This window comes from Stegostoma tigrinum, chromosome 35 (genome assembly GCF_030684315.1).
Source record: "Stegostoma tigrinum isolate sSteTig4 chromosome 35, sSteTig4.hap1, whole genome shotgun sequence".
Classification (NCBI taxonomy): domain Eukaryota; kingdom Metazoa; phylum Chordata; class Chondrichthyes; order Orectolobiformes; family Stegostomatidae; genus Stegostoma; species Stegostoma tigrinum.
In genome coordinates, this window is record NC_081388.1 from 16,704,509 (window position 1) to 16,726,543 (window position 22,035).

General features: G+C 43.8%; 1 protein-coding gene and 1 long non-coding RNA gene across 2 annotated transcripts in view; both read right to left on the bottom strand.

Annotated features, from left to right (window-relative positions):
* Positions 1-1,831: 1,831 nt before the first annotated feature.
* Positions 1,832-22,035, bottom strand: part of LOC125447568 (uncharacterized) — a 32,936-nt gene continuing 12,732 nt past the window's right edge. The window contains exon 3 of the long non-coding RNA XR_007246569.2: positions 1,832-1,922. This is a non-coding gene — a long non-coding RNA (uncharacterized LOC125447568). The remainder of the gene's footprint in view (positions 1,923-22,035) is intronic.
* LOC132206297 (anoctamin-10-like) lies at positions 8,693-15,320 on the bottom strand (the record flags this gene model as incomplete). The annotated part of the gene is made up of 2 exons (XM_059639888.1): positions 8,693-10,504; positions 15,225-15,320. Coding segments are annotated over 2 exons (1,908 nt in total), but the record flags the coding sequence as incomplete, so codon positions are not given.

The following is a 22,035-nucleotide window of genomic DNA, read 5'->3' on the forward strand; positions in this document are numbered from 1 at the left end:
TCCCTTCGCCACTCCTTAGTTCGCACCACACGGTCCACTAACCATTCCAACCTGTCCAGTACCATCCCCTGTAATACCTGCCCACACACCAGCTCCCTCACCCTCATTCAAGGCCCTAAACAGCCCTTCCAAGTGAGACAGAGCTTCACTTGCATCTCCTCCAACCTAGCCTATTGCATCTGGTGGTCTTCCCTACTTCGGTGTGACCAAATGTAGACTAGGTGATCATTTCACTGAGCATCTCCTCCTGGCCTGTAATGTCCAACCTAGCCTCCTGGTCACCCTCCGGCATGACTGCCCTCAGCCTCCTCCAGTGACACAGCGACTCAGAACAAGACATTAGATTTGAAGAACAAGACCTTATCCACTGCCTGGGCACTCTACAGCCTGGAAGACTGAACATTGGATTACCCAATTCAAATAAACTTCCCACCCACGCACCCCCCCCTTCTAGCCCCACCTCCTCCCTCCAATCCACCTTCTGACCCTTCAATCCAGCCACCAACCAGATCCATCCCTCCCATCGACCAACCAGGTCGTACCTATCACCAGTGTCCACCTATCACCACTTTTCTGCCTCCAACCCTTCCCCCACTTTATATCTGCAGCTTTCCCCTCCCCCTACATCCTGTCCTGAAGAAGGGTAACACCCAAAATGTTGACTGCTATTTTCCTCCAGATACTGCCTGGCCTGCTGTGTTCTTCCAGCCTCCTGTGTGTCTACCTTGGATTCCAGCATCTACAGTTTTTTTCTGTCTTTAACCAAGCTCCATTAGAAGATTAATTAGGAATTTCCCCAGGCTTCGTAGGACTGTCTCTCTCTCACACACAAACAGTCTCAGAGTTAGCTGTGTCTTTGTGGTAAGTCTCACCACTGAATCAGCAGGTTGAGCGTTCATAGTCCTCCACTGGACATGGGACCACACGATCTTGGCTAACACTTGACTGAGCACTACTCTGTTAGAGGTGTCATCTTTTGCATTAGGTGGTATACCATGATAGCCTGCACTGTCAGCTGAAAACAAAAGACCCCATGAAACTACATGAAGAGGTGGGTTCTATCAACATTTATCCCTTAACCACCATCGTTATCTAAGTAGATTTCCTGCTTGTGGGACCTTTCTCTGCGCTCATAGGTTGCTGTGTTTTCTTCTTTGCAGTCGTGAGTACACTTACAAACATACCAGAAAAATGTACAATATCAATGCAAACCTTCCCATTAAAGTCAATGATAAGTAGATGGGTTTCCTCTTGTGCATCTCCTGCTCATCAGGATAGCAGAACTGAGAGAGTGGGTATATGAAGCAGATCAACTCACAGCCGTCCTTGTTGAGGTTATGCTTATGAATCATTTCCTGTCGCATATATCAAGAAAGGTACAGCAAAAAATGTTCTATTGCTACAATCATTTTGAGTTACAAAAAGAAATTACATGAGGAGAGTTCACCTTCCATACCAGGAGCCTCCAGACACAGCTCTAAGACTTGTGAGAGGTATCACGGGCCTCGAGGAGTCCCTGTGCTTCAGGCCCGCTGCAGCCAGGGATCCCAGCTCTGGGCGCCCCCTCCACCACAGCTGATGACCCACCAAGCACCATTCCGTCTTCCTCATAATGTCAGAAGGTGACGAAAAGCAAAAAGAGAGTGAAAATGATGAGAAAGAAGAAGAGGTGATTGCGGACGGGCTCAGAAGCTGAACACTATCTACTGTGTGGACGCTGCCATCTTGGAAGTAAGGCAGAGAATTCAATAACAGAATGAGGAACATACTTACCTGAAAGATCGGGCTGTAAGGAATTGAGCATGCCAGCACACATCTTTGTTGAACCAGTTGGTTTAACGCCATTTCCTGCTTCAATTGAAAGGCATTCCCAATGTGATGTAAAAATCCTGTTAATCAGACAACTCATCTCTCAGTGGAACCTTAAAACAAAATTCACAAGACAGACTCATACTGATTATTGGCATTTCCATCGCCATGAAATGTTTGCTTCAAACTTTGTGAATAAATTTGTACTTTGAGTAATGCAAATAAATTTTAAAAGAGTAAATGTGACATGTTGACATACACCCCATGTCTGACCACACTCCAGCTGCCCCAGAGTCAGATGTGCCTCAGTGGTAAAACTCTGCATTGAATCAGCAGGCTGAGGGTCATGTCCTATTCTGAATACGTGAGCACATGATCCTGGCTAACACTCTACTGTAACACTGTCAGGAGGTGCCATCTTCTTGGGTGTGATGGTTTACCAAGGCTTTGTCTGTTTTCTTAGAGGAACAGAGAAGACAAGGACTGGGACAGTTACTAGGAAATCTAGATAACAAGGTGTGGAGCTGGATGAACACAGCAGGCCAAGCAGCATCTTAGGAGTGCAAAGGCTGACATTTTGGGCCTAGACCCTTCATCGGCTTGGCCTGCTGTGTTCATCCAGCTCCACGCCTTGTTATTTTGGTTTCTCCAGCATCTGCAGTTCCTATTACCTCTAGGAAATCTAGATAGATGTCTACAGCATCATAACGGGGTTGGGAGAGAGTGGGGTGACAAAGCACTGGATGAACTAGGTAGGAAGCTACATAAGTGAGCAAACAGCTTTCTCACAGTGGGAAATGCAAGGTCAAGATCTACTGATATACATCCACGTGAACAGACATGTATATAGTTTTCCATATATATCCATTGCAGTCTCTTCATAAAATTTCATCGATATTCCTCTTTCTGTTTATGGTCTTAAAAATTTATACAGCTGCATGATTATTCCTAAATTGTGAACCAGTAAATTATAGCAAAGAATTTAATCCAGCCCACTCTATCACAATGGTAATCGATTGTGTAAATTATGCGTGAAATCATCCAGTTGCTGGGACAACATGAATGGTCAATCATGATCATAATGTTCTCTTTCTCAATGCAGAATAAATCTGTGATGTTGAATACGGAATTTTTATTTACATAAATGCACAATATTAACTTTCTAAATAGGAATGGAGGCAACGCTGAATCTTCACCATGGCACTTAATACATTTGCACTTGTCCTACAAAATACCCCAAGGAACTATTTGATGATGAATTCTCCTAAAACCTTACTGCTGACAAAACATCACTTTTCAGCCAGAATTTATTTTGGATACTTTATTGCAATTTATTACTTTGCTTTGTCAAAAAAATTATTGTCCCAATGCAAACATGACTTGAAGGTACTTAACTTTCCTCTGACCTTCTGCAGTCACTACTTTTAAGTGGGAGGACACTTAGTTTTACATAAGGAGTAAATCGTTACACGACGACAAAGACTTTAAAATGATCATGTCTAGACTTTCTAGAGTCATACAGTGACTCAGCACAGAAACAGATCCTTTAGTACAAACAGTCCATGCTGAACACAATCCCAAATTAAACTAATCCCATCTGCCTGCTCCTGGCCCATATCCCTCCACATCTTTCCTATTCATGTGCTTATTTAAGAGTTTTTTAAATGTTGTAACTCTGCCCACATCCACTACTTGCTCAGAAAGTTCGTTCCACATGCAAACTACTCGTTGTGTAACACATTTGTGCCTCATGTCTTTTTTAAATCTCTCCCCTGTCACCTTAAAAATGTGCCTCCTAGTCTTGAAATCCCCCACCCTGGGGAAAAGATACCTCCCATTAACTCTATCTATACCCCTGATGATTTTATAAACTTCTGTAAGGTCACTTCCCAACCTCCTATGCTCCACTAGAATAAGTCCCAGCCTATCCTGTCTTTCGAGGAGTAGGACACAGTCTGGTATATCTCAGAGTATCTTACGGAACTAAGCACAAAATTGGGCTGCAATCTGAAGATTAATTACCCAGTAGCAATTTGCGCTGATTGATTAGTGTGCTGCTGAGCCCTAACAAACAAGAAACCAAGACACTGTGGATGTGAGATTCAACCCTGATATGTACTGGCTCACCTAGTATGTACTAATCTCAGAATGCTCCAACTGGCCTCTGCCTCTGGTTTGGGCAGTTGAAAGGTTGATCCAGGATTCCCATTGGCAGGACGTGTCCAGTTAATTTTGCTGGAAGTGTGTGAATAACCACGAGGCTGGTCAGTATAACAACAGCAAAATATCCAGAGCACATCTTTCACATCCCACACTTGCTAGGGAACCTTTGACAGGGACTTGGACTCAATCTGGTGGGCCTGGTTAACAGGAACTGGATGGTGCCCCGGTGGAGGAAGCTTGTTGAAACTCAGAGATAACAGGAACTGCAGATGCTGGAGAATCCGAGATTATAGAGTGGAGGGCTGGATGAACACAGCAGGCCAAACAGCATCTTAGGAGCACAAAAGCTGACATTTCGGGCCTAGACCATTCATCAGAAATGGAAGGGTCTAGGCCTGAAATGTCAGCTTTTGTGCTCCTAAGATGCTGCTTGGCCTGCTGTGTTCATCCAGCTTCACTCTTTGTTATCTTGTTGATACTCACTTATATAGAATGTCTACTTGGCTTTGGCACAGAATGCTCTAGTACCACAAACACAGTCATCTTCAGGAGACAAGGCAAACTGGACAAACCAATCAAATGGAATTAACTCACTTGTCAAACATAAAAACCCGAGATTATATGCTAGTCAATGCTTTTGGGCCTGCCTTGCACAAAAAAAAGGAAGGTAGCTTCTGGTGGGGAGCAAGGCTGACTTGAATGGCTTTGTTGAGTCTGTTGAGATGCTGCAACTGAGCTGCTGTGCTGCGCAACATATGCCAGCATGCTGGTATAGTGTCCAAGCACTGAGCAATCGGACCCTTTACCACTGCTAACCTAAGCAAACTAAAAGGTTTATGATTGACCTATACAAGTACAGTACAGTAGCAGAGAATTATATCCTATGAAATGTGTCTGGCAGTTTCAGAAATGGACTGATCACTAATATCAAGTACCACCGTTTCAATACATTGGCAACTATGGGCTGAAATGGACTCTGATAAAATTCCCATTAAAAGCTCTATAGAGAAAGAGCAGAGTAATTGAACCAATAGGATAGCTCTACCGAAGAGCTAGCAGAGTTATAGTGGGCTGAATAGCCTTCTGGACTGTAAGATTCAATGACTGTGTAAAATGTTGGCATTGCTATGTCCTGAACATGAATTTTAAAAAATGTCTGGCGATGCTGTTTACCCAAATTACATGGAAAATACATGAATATGTGTACTTTGCAAGTAAAAGCAGGGACGCTGTTTGTGATGAAATAGTTCACCCAGAGGCAAACCTGCACTTTAAATTCACATTGTAGTTATGGATTGTCATGACTGGGTCGCAAAAGGGGAGTGGTATATCAGGGGCCAATGCTCTCGGGTGTCCCATTGAGTACTTGGACCAGGGGTGAGGCCACTATACTCAGGCTGGGTGAAGAGATTAAGAGTAGCTCAAAGGCCCGTGATTTCTGTCCCTGCTCCAACAATGGTAGAGACTGGCCTGTTCTTTCCACCACACAGTTGACCAGGAACCTCACCTGCTCTCACCACTGCCCATTGGCATGGGTTGGAAAGATTTAAGGTTGATACATAACCTGTTTCACCCTATCACAAATGCACCTTCCTTGTCCATCATGTTCTAGAATGGGACTCAGACCCAGAGCTTCCAGTTCAGAGGCAGAGATGCTACCCATTGATCCATAGGACCTCCTGTTTGGAGTAGCTAGGAGAAACTGATCTCTTTGCCAGAAAGGCTGGGAACTGGAGGACACAGGGGTGCAGCACAATTGTTTAGTGATTAGCACTACTGTCCCATAATATCACAGGCCATGGTTCACTTTCAGCTTTGCACGACTGTCTGTGTGGAGTTTTGCACAATCTCCCTGTGTCAGTGCGGGTTTCCTCCAGGTGCTCTGGTTTCCTCCCACAGTCCAAAGATGTGCAGGCTAGGTGGAGTGGCCTTGGGAAATTGTCCTGTGGTGTGCAGTTCTATTGTGTACTTGGATCAAGGGTGAGGCCACTATGCTCAGGTTGTGTGATCAGATCAGGAGCAGCTCAAGGGTTAACTATGGGAAATGTGAGATTATGGGGATAGGATGGGATGCTGTACTGAGGGTCAGTGCAGACCTAATGTGCCCAATGGCCTATACCTGCACTGTAGAGATTTTCTGACATTAACGTAAGACGACTAGCATAGGAAGTAGAGGTGACATGAGGAAGAACAGTTTTGTGCAACAGGTGGCCAGGATCTGGAATGTACTGCCTGAGATTGTGGCAGGGGAAATTCATTTGTGGCTTTCAAACTGGGAATTGGATTCCCATCTGAGGGGAAAAAGTAAATTCCAGAGCTGCAGTGAAGAGGGGTTATGGACTAGCTAACCAGCTGTGATGGAATGCTAGTACAGACATGGCAGGCTGAATGGCTACTTTCCATTGTAAACCATACAACTCCTATTATGTGGAAACAGGCCATTTGGTCCAACAAATCCAAATCTCCCCTCTGAAGAGCATCCCATCCAGACCCATCCCCCTACGTTTCCCATGTCTAACTCACCTAACCTAAACAACTCTGGGCACTATGGGCACTTTAGCATGGCCAATCCACCTAACCTTCACATCTTGGGGAGGAAACCCACACTGACACAAGGAGAATGTGCAAACTCCACACAGGCAGTTGCCCGAGGGTGGGATTAAACCCAGGTCCCTGGATCTGTGAGGCAGCAGTGCTAACCACTGAGCCACCGTGCTGCCCAGAAATTCTTGCTCAATTCTTACAAGACAAATACAAGGTGTTTATAGAGAACTTTGTGCAGATTTAAACTTGAATAACCACAGGTATGCATGTGACCGAAGCAAATAGAAATGCCATTTGTTTGCTTCAAGTCTTAAAAGAACATGGTTTAAATTTCTAGCTTTCAACATGACTAGCATGTTTGATAATACATTGTCCATTCCAATTTTCCAACTCATTTGTAAATACTTGTTTTAACTGTGTTATTTTAGGAGATCTGACACAGTGTTAACAACATGATAAATGCCAATCCAATCTCCTTCCTCTGTTTCTTGAAGGAAGACTTTCTAATTACCTACAGGTCCATATCATCTGCCTCGTGTCTTTTCTGGAAGAGTGCACTGTCACTTCAACACTTGTTGAAGTAGGTGATAAACAGTTGTTTTATTGGTTTCAACCAGGCAACTAAAAGTAGCCTTATAGGAGCAAATTACTGTAGTTGCTGGAATCTGTACAGAAAACAAAAAAATGCTGGAGATCCCAACAGGTCAGGCAGCATCTGAGGAGAGACAGCAAACTAACGTTTCAAGCCTAGATGACTCTTCATCAGAACCTTGGTTGCCTTTAGATTGTGGGAGGGTGTGAGACCAAGCAGTCCTGATTTTGGATATTTTTCAGTTGAATTCCTTCCAAAAGTGCATGTCTGTGGTTTCTTCAGAACTACACAATCCCAATGGAGTCAGTTTAAGCTGGAACTTTCAGGGTCCCCTTCCTGCCAGGGTGGCTCCCATCCTCAATTATAAACCATGTTTGTGAGGTCCTGTATATTCAACTTCTGTACATATTATAGAAACAGAACTGTAAACGGAGTATGAAATCAGGATGTGATCTCCTTCCACACAGACAGTCACCTGAGCGTGGAATTGAACCTGAGATCCTTGTGCTATGAGGTAACAGTGTTCACCACTGTGCTGTCCTGTTTACATGGAGAAGGGCTATCCAATAGTATCCTTGGATAACCTTGACCTGATTTTAAAGTTATGCTCTGTTGTTCTGGATTCCCCAATCAAAGGGGAATCTCTCTCTCTTCCTTTTCACATTCATCAATCTTCCGAAACACTTCAGATCACCTTTTAATCTGCTATGGAATGAAATACATGCTGCAACATTGTCACATATTAACTGTTTTTTTTTCCTGGTGGTTAGGGTTGGCATATGATCTTGAACTCCAGACTTTCCTCACAGCACATGCATGCACTCGGAAGCTTAAAAGGGTGGTGCAGGGTCATCATTGAAAATCCTAGAAGCTTCATGGTTTGATTGTTAGTCTGGGTTGCGTGTCAGTTGTGGAGTGTTCATGTCTGGTTGATTACATTAACAATCGTTTAACAGTGTCGGCTCTACGGTTTAGAGGCACAATCGATGTTAATTGTCTTTGAGCATGTGTAGCACTGTGGAAATCAGTCACTGCTCTCCACAAAAAGAAAGCTTGTGTCTTGCTTTGTATCTCACCGACCGGCTTGGCCTCTATTAGCATGGGAAAACTGCAAGCAGGATTAGCTTTTCAGGGTGCCTCGGGGGAAGGATAACTCCATTAGAGTTCCCTTGATTGCTACTGGTTAAATCTTGGTTGAAAAGACCAGATGCACTAGCGACAGGATTAGACTCAGCAGTGGAGCTGAGTAGTTCCATGCTTACCAACCCTCACCTGACCTGGAGTGTAAAGCAGGAGGAAAATCCAGCACCACTAAATCTTTGAGAGAGTTAACTTGGCGCTTGCAGGAGGGAGAGAGAAAATGTAGACAAAAGACACATAACACTTTTTGCTCACTTTACTAGATAAGTTGGATTGCTTAGTAATCTGTTGAACAGCAGTTGGGCATTCAGGTAAAGGAATTGTACATTCTAAAGCTGTGAAAGTCATCCATCGGTCAAAGGGGTTAGTCAGGAAATCTGGCTTGAGGTGGTTGCATGAGCATTGGTGAACTACGTCTGTCTTTGCTTCTCTTCTCGAAGAGCCTCATCGACAGGATTCATCATGGAAGATAGCCCTCCTGCATTCTTGCTCAATTCTGTCCAGCTTGATGGCGATATCACTCGGTACCTCAGGGATGGCCAGGCGAACAAACTTCTGCATACCCAAAAAACCATGCTCGATTGCCACTGCAAGTAAGAAATAGTGAAGGTCAGGGAGGTCGGAAAATAGTTGCCTGAACTCTGGTGACAAGCTGATGAGTCCACAGTTGGTTATGATCGCCAGTGTGGTGAGATACTCAAACGCCATCTGCCAGGCTCCTATGTTAGCAGATGGGACTGGGAACTGCCTCTGTAAAACCTCGCTAAATTTCATACTTTCCAACTTGATTCCCAAGACGTTGTTCAGGAAGCTGAAGGAGCCAGCGAGTGGGTAGGCACTGGAAAAGAGGGTCACGTAGCCAAACTTTATGAAGAGCTCCAGGTATTCCTCCAGCAGGCTGTCTGATGAATCCCTGAGGTTGGCTTCCTTTTCGATCAGCTGGAGCCCAATATTGGCTGCAGGCGAAAGTATTTTGTCCAGCTTCATTAACTTGAGCTGTGTCAACCAGTAGGGGACGATAGTGTCGAAAAACTGTCCCATGAACTGGTGAACCAGGAGCTGAGCAGACAGGGTGTCCGCCAATCGTTTCATATCTCTCAGGTAGAAGGCAAAGTAATAGTGAATTGCAAAATTGTTGATTAGGTAGAAGATAAGGACCTTGGCCAACAAATAGCTTTCATGGGTGGAAGCTAAGCGATGGTTCTCCCTTTCAGTCAAGGCTTTGGCTAAAATAAGGTACACCTTGTTAAGTGCCTCCACAATAGCACTGTACACAAGTATAGGGACATACGTTAACAGCAAGCTCTGGACTGTTTGCTCCTGCAGGTCATATTCTTGAGCCTTTTGGTCCATGTCTAGGTATGTCATTATGAGGAAGGAAGTGACGGTCAAGCAGCCAATTAAGAATGGCATTGACTTGATCAATATCTTCATGTTGCGTTGCTGCTTGAGTATTGAAGTGTCCTTTATGACAGTGGCCTGCTGCAAGCCTAGTTTCTCCTCAAAGCCAGCCCTGACCTGCTCGAAGCCCTCCATCTGCCGGAGGGTCCCCCATTTAAACGTCAGCTCTGCGCTGCGACGTTTCCATCCCTCCAGGAACACGGTAGACCAAATGATATTGTACAGGGCACAAATAACGCACCCGCCAGAGTCTTTCAGGTTGGTGACGTAGAAGAAGAGTTCCAAAAGAGTTCGAAATGCAAGACCCCATGTGAAGTAGCCAAGGAAGCCAAAGTACAATGCAACCGATTCACCAAAATAGTTTCTCAAAGCTTGAACGGGTTGGCTGATGATGTAAGAGTGTTTCTTCCATTGCTCTTTCAGGTTCTCTAGCTCTTCTCGATTGTGCATCGGGTACATTTTGGTGAGAAGTTTGGCACCCCACAGCTCTGGGAAAATAGGTTTTCCAGGGAGGAGTTTGGTGTTGGGATGACCAGGTATGAACTCTTCATCTTTAGACCGCAGATTGTCCAGGATGAATTTGATAATGTACAGCATTTCAGCCGTAGTGAGCAGTTGGGCTTCCGCTTCCCGGAAGTTCTGCCTGTCGCTGTACTTGAAGGGCTTGAAGTTCCCGTCCCCATAGACTTTCATCAGCGCTACCTCCTCCGCTCCACGCAGCAGCCTATCCAAGGTGGCTCCAATCAGCAAGACCACACCTTTGCTATCCGACTGATCGACCATCTTGACCTTCAGCTCTGCCCCACCTGATGGCTTCAACCCCTCGATGCGAGACATCAGCCATTGTACAGTCTCCTGCTTTACCCATGGGGCAAGATCCAGAACAACCAGGGCCAGTGGAAAAGCATCACTGCTTTTTGAAGCATCCTCCATCAATTGACTCGATTATCACTGTTTACTGACCCAATTGCTATCACTAACTACTTGGATGTCTGTTTATTCCCAAAATGAAAAATCACCTCCGTGCATAAAAGTAAGCTACATTATTCTATAGGTTTAGTGGAGTAGGAAGGTATTTATACCTAGCTTTAGTGTACATTACAGTTCAGTTGAATTGCGTCTTGTTTAAGTTTGAGGTTACTTAAACTGTGCGAACATAGCTTTGTGATGTCACAAGCTATGTCATCTGAGGCAATGTAAATGCAGCAGTATCCTTACAACTCTGACTGTTTCTTCACTGAGCTATTTGCTTTATCCGTGACAGAATGGGGATGGGACAGAGATTGGGCAGATGGAATGACTCAGAAAAGAAGATTCCACCAGACGGTTTAGACGGTCGTCATTGGTCTCAGATGGTCACTAATTAATTTTCCACGCATCGCCATTGCTTCTTTTGCTAATAACCTGAAATTGGTGCCACCTCATTCTCAACCCTCCTGCAGCTGGGCACAGATCTTTTCCTACTTACTCTGCATGGACCCCTTTTTGAATACCACTATAAAAACTCTTCCCAGCCTTCACCTCTCCCAGGAAAACTGGCCGACATCCTCCAATCTACCTTCTTGACTGAAGGTCCCTGTCCCTGAAGAACTCTCGTGAATCTTTTCTGCTCCTTTCTGGCATCAAGAGAGAAGGGTCTTTATCTGGGGACTGGTTAGAATGTGAAACTCCCTGCCGCAGACACTAGTTTAAGTGAACAGCGTAGATGCAAGTAAGGAGAAAATAGGGAAAACAACAGAAGAGAGAATATAGGGAAAATAATAAATTATATTGCAGATAGGGTGAGGAAAGGGAGGGAGGAGGCTTGTGTGGGACAGGAACACAGATACTGAACAGTTGAGCCAAATTGCCTGTTTCTGTGCTGCACACATCATGCGTATGCCTGAAAAATGCAGAACTTATATCTATATATAATAATAGCTGCACCTATATTTAAATCCTATGAGTGAAGTTGTAAATACAAAAGGGTGGAATCGCAGTGATCCTGGAAGTACCACAAAAAGCCTCTTTATGTTTATCTTTCAGTTCTGGGAAAATTTACCTTCAATTTGTTTGAAAAGAGAAGTCTAGTGCTGCAAATAGAATGGAGTGGATATTTTCCCTGTGTTTACATTTTCATGGGATGTGGATGTTCCCAGAAAGGCCATCGTATTACTCGCCCCAATTGCCCTTGAACTGAGTGGCTTTCTCAGCCATTTCAGGGGGCAGTTAAGAACCAACTACATTGCATGGCCCTGCAGTCACCTGTAGGCCAGGCCAGCTAAGGCTGGCAGATTTCCGTCCCCAAAGAACACAAGTGAAACTTGGGATCTTTAACAGGGAGATGACTTACTTGAGTTAAATAAAGCACCTGCTTGTATCTGTTTCCATGGCTTGTTTCTCCTAGAACAGGTCACTGTCTGAAGCTACAGGCTATAGCTTTAGGGGTACCACTCCACACCAAGAGTGGGTGACTATGAGATTCTCTCACTCTTACCGCCTGACACTGTTGGAAAGATTTGCAAGTTGGACATCAGTACCTCTGGTTATGTTATAAGTATTCTTCCGTGTTCAACAAGAGTAACACCCAAAATCAGACCTTCTAGACTCTGAGGCAGGAACGCTATTCCCTGTGCTTGAAGACCTCCCACCTGAGACCTCAGTTTAACATTTCATCCCAGGATAGCACCTCCAACAGGGCAGCACATCAGTCCTGCTGAGGGTTATCAGATTTGATCCTGTGATGAAGCTCTGGAATGGGGCTTGAACTCAGGACCTCGTGACGCAAGGCAAAATGCGTGCTATTAGCCAAACTACAGTCAACATTTTCTTAATTCTCCAACTTTTTCAGCCTTATTGAGAGACAGGTTAGTGTCTTTTCTGAGTGGCTCACCGACTCCCTGACAGTGAAATGCAACAGCATCCCTGGAAAGGAAAGTGTTTTGGTAAACGGCGACTGGATTGTGCAGCTTTCCTCTCGAACCTCAAAATAGTACAGCATAAACTATTTAGCGATGGGGGAGGTATTGGGACGATAAGCCAGCAGTGGCCAGAAGCACCTTTAAAAGAAAACAAAAAGGTCAATTTGGAACTGCACAGGCTGACATTAAGATACAAACCAAACTTACCAAGCCTCACTTACTCAGAGTGAGACTCACCTCACTTTTCCCTTTTAATCCAATGAGCTGTCCCAGCACAGGTCTTCCTGCACTGGGAGATGTGTCTCAAGAATTCAGGAGTGAAAATCAGTAATCCCCACGTATCCCCATGAGAATGAGCAGACTGTGAAATGGGCAGGCCATTCTGACCCCTGCACCAAAGAGGAGGAACACAAGAAGGCACACAAATTGAAAGTAAAGAATTTTCATTCCCATAGCACCACTTACCACTTTAGATACACCAGAGCATTTTTCAGGCAATTAAATACATTTCATTGAATCACATGGTATGGATGAGGCCCTTTGGCCTATCAAGCCTGCGCTGACAAAAACTAATCTAAATCTACGCTAGTGCCACTTTCTAGCACTTGGCCTATGGACTTGAATGTTGTGCCATTTCAAGTGCTCATCCAAGTAAAGACCTTCCAAGGCAATACACTGCCCTCTGGATGAAAATAGATTTCCTCAAATCCTCTCAAAACCTCATGCCGCTCACCATAAAATTGTGTTCCCTTGTTTGTGTCTAAGGGGGACTGTTGAATTCTGTCTAGTGTGTCCATGCTCCTCAGAATCACATACTTTATTGAGGTCCCCTCTCAGCCTTCTCTGCTCTAAAGAGTACAACATGAACCAAGCCACCCTCTCATCTTTGCTAAACTGCTCAAAGCCAGACAGCATCCCGATGAATCTCCTCTGTGCAATCACATTCTTCCTTTAGTGAGGTAATCAGAACTGCACAATTTGAAATAAGATAACAAAGTGTGGAGCTGGATGAACACAGCAGGCCAAGCAGCATCTCAGGAGCACAAAAGCTGACGTTTCAGGCCTAGACCCTTCATCAGAGAGGAGGATGAAGGGTCTAGGCCCGAAACATCAGCTTTTGTGCTCCTGAGATGCTGCTTGGCCTCTGTGTTCATCCAGCCCCACACTTTGTTATCTTGGATTATCCAGCATCTGCAGTTCCCATTATCTCTGCACAATTTGAAATGTAGTCACTGTTGTAAAAGAGACAGCCAATTTGTGGCCTTCTTCTTATATTCTGGATGACACCTTTTACCTGCTTGCCTTCAAGCATATTCGGTGCCCATTCTTAGCACTTTCTGCAAAAGCCTCTATGAATGCTGATGGGTAGATCAGGACTGCAGCTCTGTCTCCCTTAAAGCCACATTGTGAATGTCGGTGCTCCCTTCAACTGCTGCTGCAATTCCCTCAGGTGACTCTGCATTCGGAATAAATGCAAGGTGATGATGCCAAGCCAAATCTAAAGAATCTCTGAACACTAGTGATGGTGATCAACCACATCCTGGACTTCCCACAATGGGGAGAGATCTCCTGCACAACTTGGTTGGAAGATTAGTAGGATTTCACAAGGTATTCAAGAGGGGTTTCAGCTGCAGGGAGAGCTGGGAGTCCCAGTGAGAAATAAAAGCCATTAAAGATTTAAATCGGGGCTTGGCTGAAAATATTTCTTTGCTGCTAGTGTGTGACTTTTACGAAATTGAAAAATGAACATGTTGTGGAACCTGGATACAATTGACACTTTGTATAACTGAGATTCATGGAGGGATTTAGAAATGACTGTGCTAGTGATTATCATTGTCTCATTTGTCTAGAATTTCTAAACTGATTTTCCATGATGTTGTTGGAAGTAAGTCATAAAATACTAACTTTTAATAAGGAGAAAATGTTGCATAATTAGGGCAGATGGTAAAATGAGGGTGAATATCATCAATCTTAACCGCATTGAAGCGGATATTGTTTATTGAGGTCATATGGGTATCGTCTAGGCTGGAATGTTCAGGTTCAAGTCCACTCCACGATTTGATGGCCAAGTTCATCACACACTTGTAAATTTGCCCAGCATACCGATGACAGATAGTGAGAATGGGAGCGAATTTCGGTCAGCTTTAAGACCGTAAGAAATAGAAGCTGGAGCAGGCCATTTGGCCCGTCAAGCATTCAATAGCATCATGGCTGATCTGATATTCCCCAAGTTCACTTTCTTGCCCTTTCCCGAGAGCCTTTGATTCTCTGACTGATGAAGAATCTACCTATGTTAGCCTTAATATACACATGGACTCTGCCCCCACAGCTCTCTGTGGCAAGGAGTTCCAAAGACTTTGAACCCTCTGAGAGAAGAAATTCATCCTCAACTCTGTCTTGAGATGGCAAGGATATTGGAGCTTCTACCACCATTCTCCATGCCTCTAGACTACAAATGCAGGTAAAAGTGCATGTTGCCACATTTTTGGTCTCTCAGTGTATTGGAACACACCACCCCAAGGTACTGGTCAGTTCAGAGGATATAGCTCTGGTATAGTATATGGTTGACTAATGGTTTCCATTTACTTCTTCATTCTTTTAGAAGCCTAAGACACAGATGTGAGAGTATCCCTTGAAATGTGATGGGCAGAAATTATGTGATTGATGAGAAATGCATCCTTATTAAGCAGTTTTTGTAAAGTGTGATTAGTGGATTGAATCTGCTGTTGATTATCTCGTTGTGATGCACACAGAATTTTGTTCACGTTATTTTAAGTGAGAAAGGCGCCGCTGTTACTCAGAATTAACTTTGTTAAAATCGTTGAGATAAATTTGATTCAAAGCCTGGTTTTGTTACAAAAACTATAATCATTTTTCTTTATTTCAGGATCATCGGATATAGGTAAAGTCACCACAGTCCTACTAGATCATTGGCTGCTCTCTCATCAGTGAGAGGTGATTGATGATGGTTTGCCATGAGGATCACCATGCCTGAGGTGAGGGAAGAGGCTGAGAAAGACACTCTTTCATGGTAACCTTGAACCCGCACTATTGGCATCACTCTGAATCACAAACTGGCAACTAGGCTACCTGAGCGAACCTATCCCTCATCATGACATTTACATGGATAAAGAAGACCACTCAGCTCTTCTTGAACTGTGTGTCCCATAACAGTATCCAATCCTTAAAGGGCTCCAAGTTTTAATCTGCCATTTCATAAGGTGCCTATTATTTAAGTCAAGTCGCTATAGTCCCAGGGGACCATAGGGCTGCTCTCTTATTAGAGAGAGATGTCAGGTAGTTATTTAATCTGAGGGTCACCACATCTCAGGTGAGGGATGAGATCAAGGCAGGACCTTCATGGTAAACTCAGACAGTCCTTACCCAGGGACACTTAAGGGCACTGTTATCGATGCTACAGCCCTGGGTGAATCAGCACAGATGGTCTATAAACTTGGAACCTTCCAGGTCGGATGCATACATGGGCCATTCATCCACTACATCATCAGATGGCCATCAAGTTCGTAAAATGTTGGTGTAAGTTCCTTAACAAGTTTAGCATACTCCTGAAGCGCTTCTCTGTCACAGTCTGGAGGACCTTACAAGTAGTAGAATTCAGTCAGTTCCAATATGTCAAGGAATGGACTTAATGACCTAAACCAAGTCACTAATGAGTTCACCCTTAGGCTGGCTGTTACCCAGGAGATCGGACATAAGGAAACTTCAGTAAAGGACAAATTATATGAAACAAAATTTTAAATTTGATAACATTGGGAGACAGTGTCAGGATAAGAAGCCAATTGTTTACAAATGAGATAACGAGAAGTTTCTCCATCTGGTCGGAATAACTTGTACTTTGAACCCTTGATAGTGATGCAGGATGTCTTTGTTCTCTATCAAAGTAATTAGCCCAAGTACAGTCTGAAATGTGTTTGGATTTAATGAGCAAAGAGCACTTTTCAATCCAAACATTTCTAAACCTGGAACCTGAAAGATGTAGTTTCCACAGTCAATAAGTTTTAGATGTTAACTGATATGCCTGGTGGATAATTTCCTCATCTCTCTTTTGCCAGAGGTCCATCCTGTCAGGAGAAGATTTGATGATGTGTTAGAAAAATAAACAATACTGTGGCTTTTCTTTCATTCACAGAATCTGTGCATCATTGGCTGGCCCAGCATTTATCTCTCATTTGGTGGCACAGTGGCTTAGTGGTTAGCACTGCTGCCTGACGGTGACAGGGACCTGGGTTTGATTCCACCTTCAGGTCTGTCTGCGTGGAGTTTGTTCATTCTCCCCGTGCCTGTGCGGGTTTCTTTGTAGTGCTCTGGTTTCCTCTCACAGTCCAAAAATGTGCAGGTTAGGGTGGACTGGCCATGCTAAATCACCCATGGTGTCCAGGGATGTTCGGGCTACGTGGATTAGCCATGAGAAACGCAGGGTTACCTGTGTAGATTAGGGGGTTGGGTCTGATTGGGATGCTGTTTGGAGGGTCAGTGTGGACTTGATGGGCTGAATGGCCTGCTTCCACACGGTAGGGATTCTATGGTTCCTAACTGTCCTGGAATTGAGTGACTTGGCAAGGCCATTTTGGAGGCAGTTGAAAGTTAATCACATTGATGTGGGTCTGGAGTCATGTGTAGGCCAGACCAGGTAAGGATGACAAATTCCCTTCTGACAAAACCAGATGGAAGTTCCTTTTATTGGCATTTGGCACAGTTACCATTAAGGCAGCTTTTGTAATTATTAATTTTAACTGAGTTCATACTTCACCATCTACTATGGTGGATGTGAATCCATACCCCCAGAACATTAGCCTGGGTATCTGGGTTACAACTCACGATACCACTGTGTAACTGCCTCCTCTTAAAAAGGCTAGGAAAATCTTGAGTTCTGCTTGGAATATTTTCAATGTAACATTAATTTAGAAACTTTATCATCATAGAATCCCTGCAGTTTGGAAACAGGCCCTTAGGCCCAACAAGTCCACACCAAACCACAGAGCACCCCATCCAGACCTGTCCCCCTATAACCCACCTAATCTGCACATCCCAGAACACTACGGGCAATTTAGCTTGGCCAATCCACCCTAACCTGCACATCTGTGGACTGTGGGAGGAAATAGGAACACCTGGAGGAAACCCACGCAAACACGGGCAGAATGTGCAAACTCCACACAGACAGCCACCCGAGGGTGGAATTGAACCCGGGTCCCTGGCGCTGTGAGGCAGCAGTGCTAACCAGTGAGCCACGGTGCTGTCAGTAATGTTTCTGAGGGAGCACTGCATCATTTTCAGAATTAAACCAAGATGCTCTCTCGAGTCTATATAAAGATCCTGTGGCATGATTCAAAGAAGAGCAAGTGAATTTTATCCAGCGTCAGTCAATATTTATTACTTCACCAACACCACACTACAAAGTGACTACACATTGCAGGCTGTGAAAGTATTTGGAACATTACAACATTGAGTAAAGTTGCTACATAAATATAAGGTCTGTTATTTCTTTCGCTTCCCTCGCCCTTGTGAAATGAATGAGGCAAATGATGCCATGACCGTGGTAACAAAGGGACAAACACTGTCCTAGCAGTGCTTAGGGAGGAGGTTTTGGATAAAGTGCCTGTAGTTAACAGTGTTAAAGCATTGGGACTGGTTGAGATGCACAAGATGAGATGGAAGTGAGATTGCAAACTGCAGTCGCTAACAATACCTTTTAATAGGGGTCAATCAGCTCAGTTTACTGGGCCATAAACAGAAATTCCTGGTGAAACTCAGCAGGTCTGGCAGCATGAGTGGACAGAAAGCCGAGTTAATGCTTTGCTTCTGGTGACTCTTCATCAGAACCTCTGGACAGCTGGTTTGCACTGAAGACTGATGCAGACAGCGTGGGTTCAAAAACAGCTCAGGTCCCCATGAGGGTACTGCCTTCCAAACCTACCCCTCCCCTCAGGTCTGGTGACCCCCATATGAAACTCACCACCAATCATCTCTCTCTAATGAGGGACTGGGACTGCGATGACCTTTCCTTTTAATCAAGGCATAGGGATACACAAGGAGAGTGTATATACTGAGCTTATGTAGGATGCTAGTTAGACCTCCGCTGGAATATTGTGTACAGTTCTGGGCACCATGCTTTAAGAACAAGTCGATAACGCTTAGAAACATAGCAAATCGGAATAGACATAGGCCATTCGGCCCTCCGAGCCTGTTCCTCTATTCAATATGGTCATTGCTGATCATCCTACTCAGTTTCCTGTTCCTGCTTAAATGTGAATGCATTGGACAGAATCTAGCAGAAATTCATGGGAGTGGTTCCAGAGATGAGAAGCTTCAGTCATGCAGATATTTTGGAGAAGTTGTACCATTTTATTGGAGGAGAGAAGTCTTAGGGGAGATTTGATTGCAGATTTTAAAATCATGGGAGTTTGAGACAGGGTAAAGTGGTGATATTGTTCCCACTCCCAAAAAGGTCGAAAATGAGACAGTATCATTTTCAGGTATTTTGCAACAGAAGAAAATGTGAGGTGAGAGAGAAAGTTTTTCACACAGAAAGTGCTTTTGTTTCCGAATGGACTGCCTGGAAATATAATGGGTGTAAGGTGATTTGGTGCATTGGAATTGGAACCAGGTGATCATTTAGATGGGATCAATGTGCAGGGTTATAGAGAAACGCAGGAGCTTGGCACTAAGTTAAAATGCTCAGAAAGCTGGTTTAGGTGACATGAACCAAACAGCCTCCTTCTGCATTGTCACAATTATCTGATTTCGGGGCTGTTTTGTTCCACTGGATTGAAGTGGTTGACGTTCACATTATCAATGACCCTTAGAGCTGGGACAAGTGAGACCTGACTGGATTTCAACTCAAGATTAACAGTTTAAAAAATATTATTCCAGAAAACAACTCTTTTCCACACATGCCATCTGTGACCTAAAATTAGAAAGGTAAATTCTACTGTTTTTCTCAATCTTTATAATGCCTAAAGTGCCTCCTCAATTTTAACATGCTAAGGTTTTAATTTCTGCAAGGTATCCAAATGGGTTTCTTCAAGAATTTTGCCAGCCTAACATTAAATATACAGAATTATATTCAGAGAGTCATTTAGCATGGAAACAAACCTTTCAGTCCAACTCATCCATGCTGACCAAGTTTCCCAAACTAAACTAGTCCCATTTGCCTGCATCTGGCCCATATTTCTCAAAACCTCTCCTGTTTATGAACCTGTCCAAATGTTTTTTAAATGTTGTTACTTTATCTGCATCTACCGCGTCCTCCGGCAGGTCATTCCACACACAAACCAGCCTATGTGTGTAAAAGCCACTTTTCACGTCACTTTTAAATCTTACCCCTCTCACCTTAAACATATGCTCCTTAGCTTTGAACTCCCCATCCTAGGGAAAAAGATCTTTGCTATCCACCTTTTCTATGTCCTCATGGCTTTATAAACTTCTATACGATCACCCCTCAAACTCCAGTGAAAAAAAGTCCCAGCCTATTCAGACTCTCCTTATAACTCAAAGCCTCTAGTCCCAGGAATCCTCTCAAATTTAATAAAATCCTTACTATTCTGGGTGACCAGAACTGCACACAGTGATCCAGAAGAGGCCTCATCAATGTCCTGTACAATGTTAATATGATGTTCCCAATTCCTATACTCAAATGTCTGAGCAATGAAGGCCAGCATGCTATGTGCCTTCTTAACCATCCTGTCTGACTGTGATGCAACATTCAAAGATGTATGCATCAGAACCTCTTGGTCTCTCTGTTCGACAACAGTACCATTAACTATATAAGTCCTGTCCTGGTTTATTTTACCAAAATGCAATATGTTGCATTTATTTAAATTAAACTCCACCTGCATCTCCTCAGCCCACTGGCCCAATTGATCAAGAACCCTTTGTAATCTTAGATAGCCTTCTTCAGCAATTTTGATGTTCATCCACAAACATACTAACCATGCCTCCTAAATTCTCATCCAAATTGTTTATATAAGTGACAAACAAAAGTGGACCCCGTGCCAATCCCTGCAGAACACCGCTAGTCACAGGCATCAAGTCAGAAACGTGACCCTCTGCCACTACCCTTTGTCTTCCACTGTCAAGCCAATTTTGCATCTAATTGGCAACTTCTCTCTGAATCCCGTGTGATCTAACTTTACTAATTAGTCTACAATGCAGAGCCTAAAAACTTTACTACAGTACAGGTAGTCTGTCCTCGTCAATCTTTTTTGTTACGTCTTCAAAGAAATTACACAGGAGTCCCAGTTTTTATTTCTGGTTCGTATCTGGCCTGAGGGAAGCCTTTATGAACTCAGAAGCTACTATTGTATAAGGATATGGGGGCAGAGGTGATGACAAGATTCCTTGTAAACGCCGCTCCCAGTGCCAGTCCAGCCAGCAATCAACTCAGTACTGCAAGGAACAGGGAAGAAAACTCATGGTGTAATATGTTTCTCTATATCTTATACAAACAGTAATAACAAAATCTTACAGAGGATAAACATTGAGAAGTTGGCTTTTCTCCTCTGCCTTCAGTTGTAGCTCAGTGGTCCAAGTCAGAATGTTGTGTTTGCAACATGAGATACCCCTCTGAGTCCTTCTCACATTAAAGATCACATTGCAATATGTCGAAGAAAAGCTGGAGTGTTCTCCCCTATGTCCTGGCTAGTAGTCATCCCTCAAGCAAAATCATGATAAAGGAACAGATAGTAAGAACTGCAGATGCTGGAATCAGAGATAACACAGTGTGGAGCTGGAGGAACACAGCAGGCTAAGCAGCATCAGGGGAACAGGCAAGTTGACATTTCCGCTCCTCTGATGCTGCCTGGCCTGCTCTGTTCCTCCAGCTCCACACTGTGTTATCTCATGATAAAGGAATACCCATTTGTTATCTGTGCTGTTTGGGAGCATGCTATGTAGAAAACAACGGCAGTGTTTTCTGCAATACAATAGCATTTTTTTATTCATTCATAGGATGTGAGCATCACCAGCTAGGCCAGCATTTATTGCTTAGGACGCAAATAAGAGTCAACCACATTGCTGTGGGCTTGGAGTCACATATAGGCTAGCAGATTTCCTTCCCTGAATCAGATAGGTTTTTCCTGACAATCGGCAATGGTTTCATAGGTCATCATTAGACTATTGTTTCCAGATTATTATTGAATTCAAATTCCATCAACTGCAATGGAAGAATTTGAACACGGGTCCCCAGACCATCACCAGAGTCTCTGCACTAATAACGTAACAACAATAGCACTAGGTCATCACCTCCACCAACACTTTAAAAGTACTTCATTTGTTGTAAAGTGATTTGAGATTTTACTGTTGTGGAGGGGTGCTTTATAATGGCTTTTTTTTTCTCCTCCACCATGCCTTGGTTTTGGCCTTCCCATGTCAATTTAGAAAAACCTTAACCATTTCTACCGATCTAACGTTGAAAAGGATGCAACTACTAAAATTCCTAAACCAATGCAAAATTCAGAATTTCTTGTG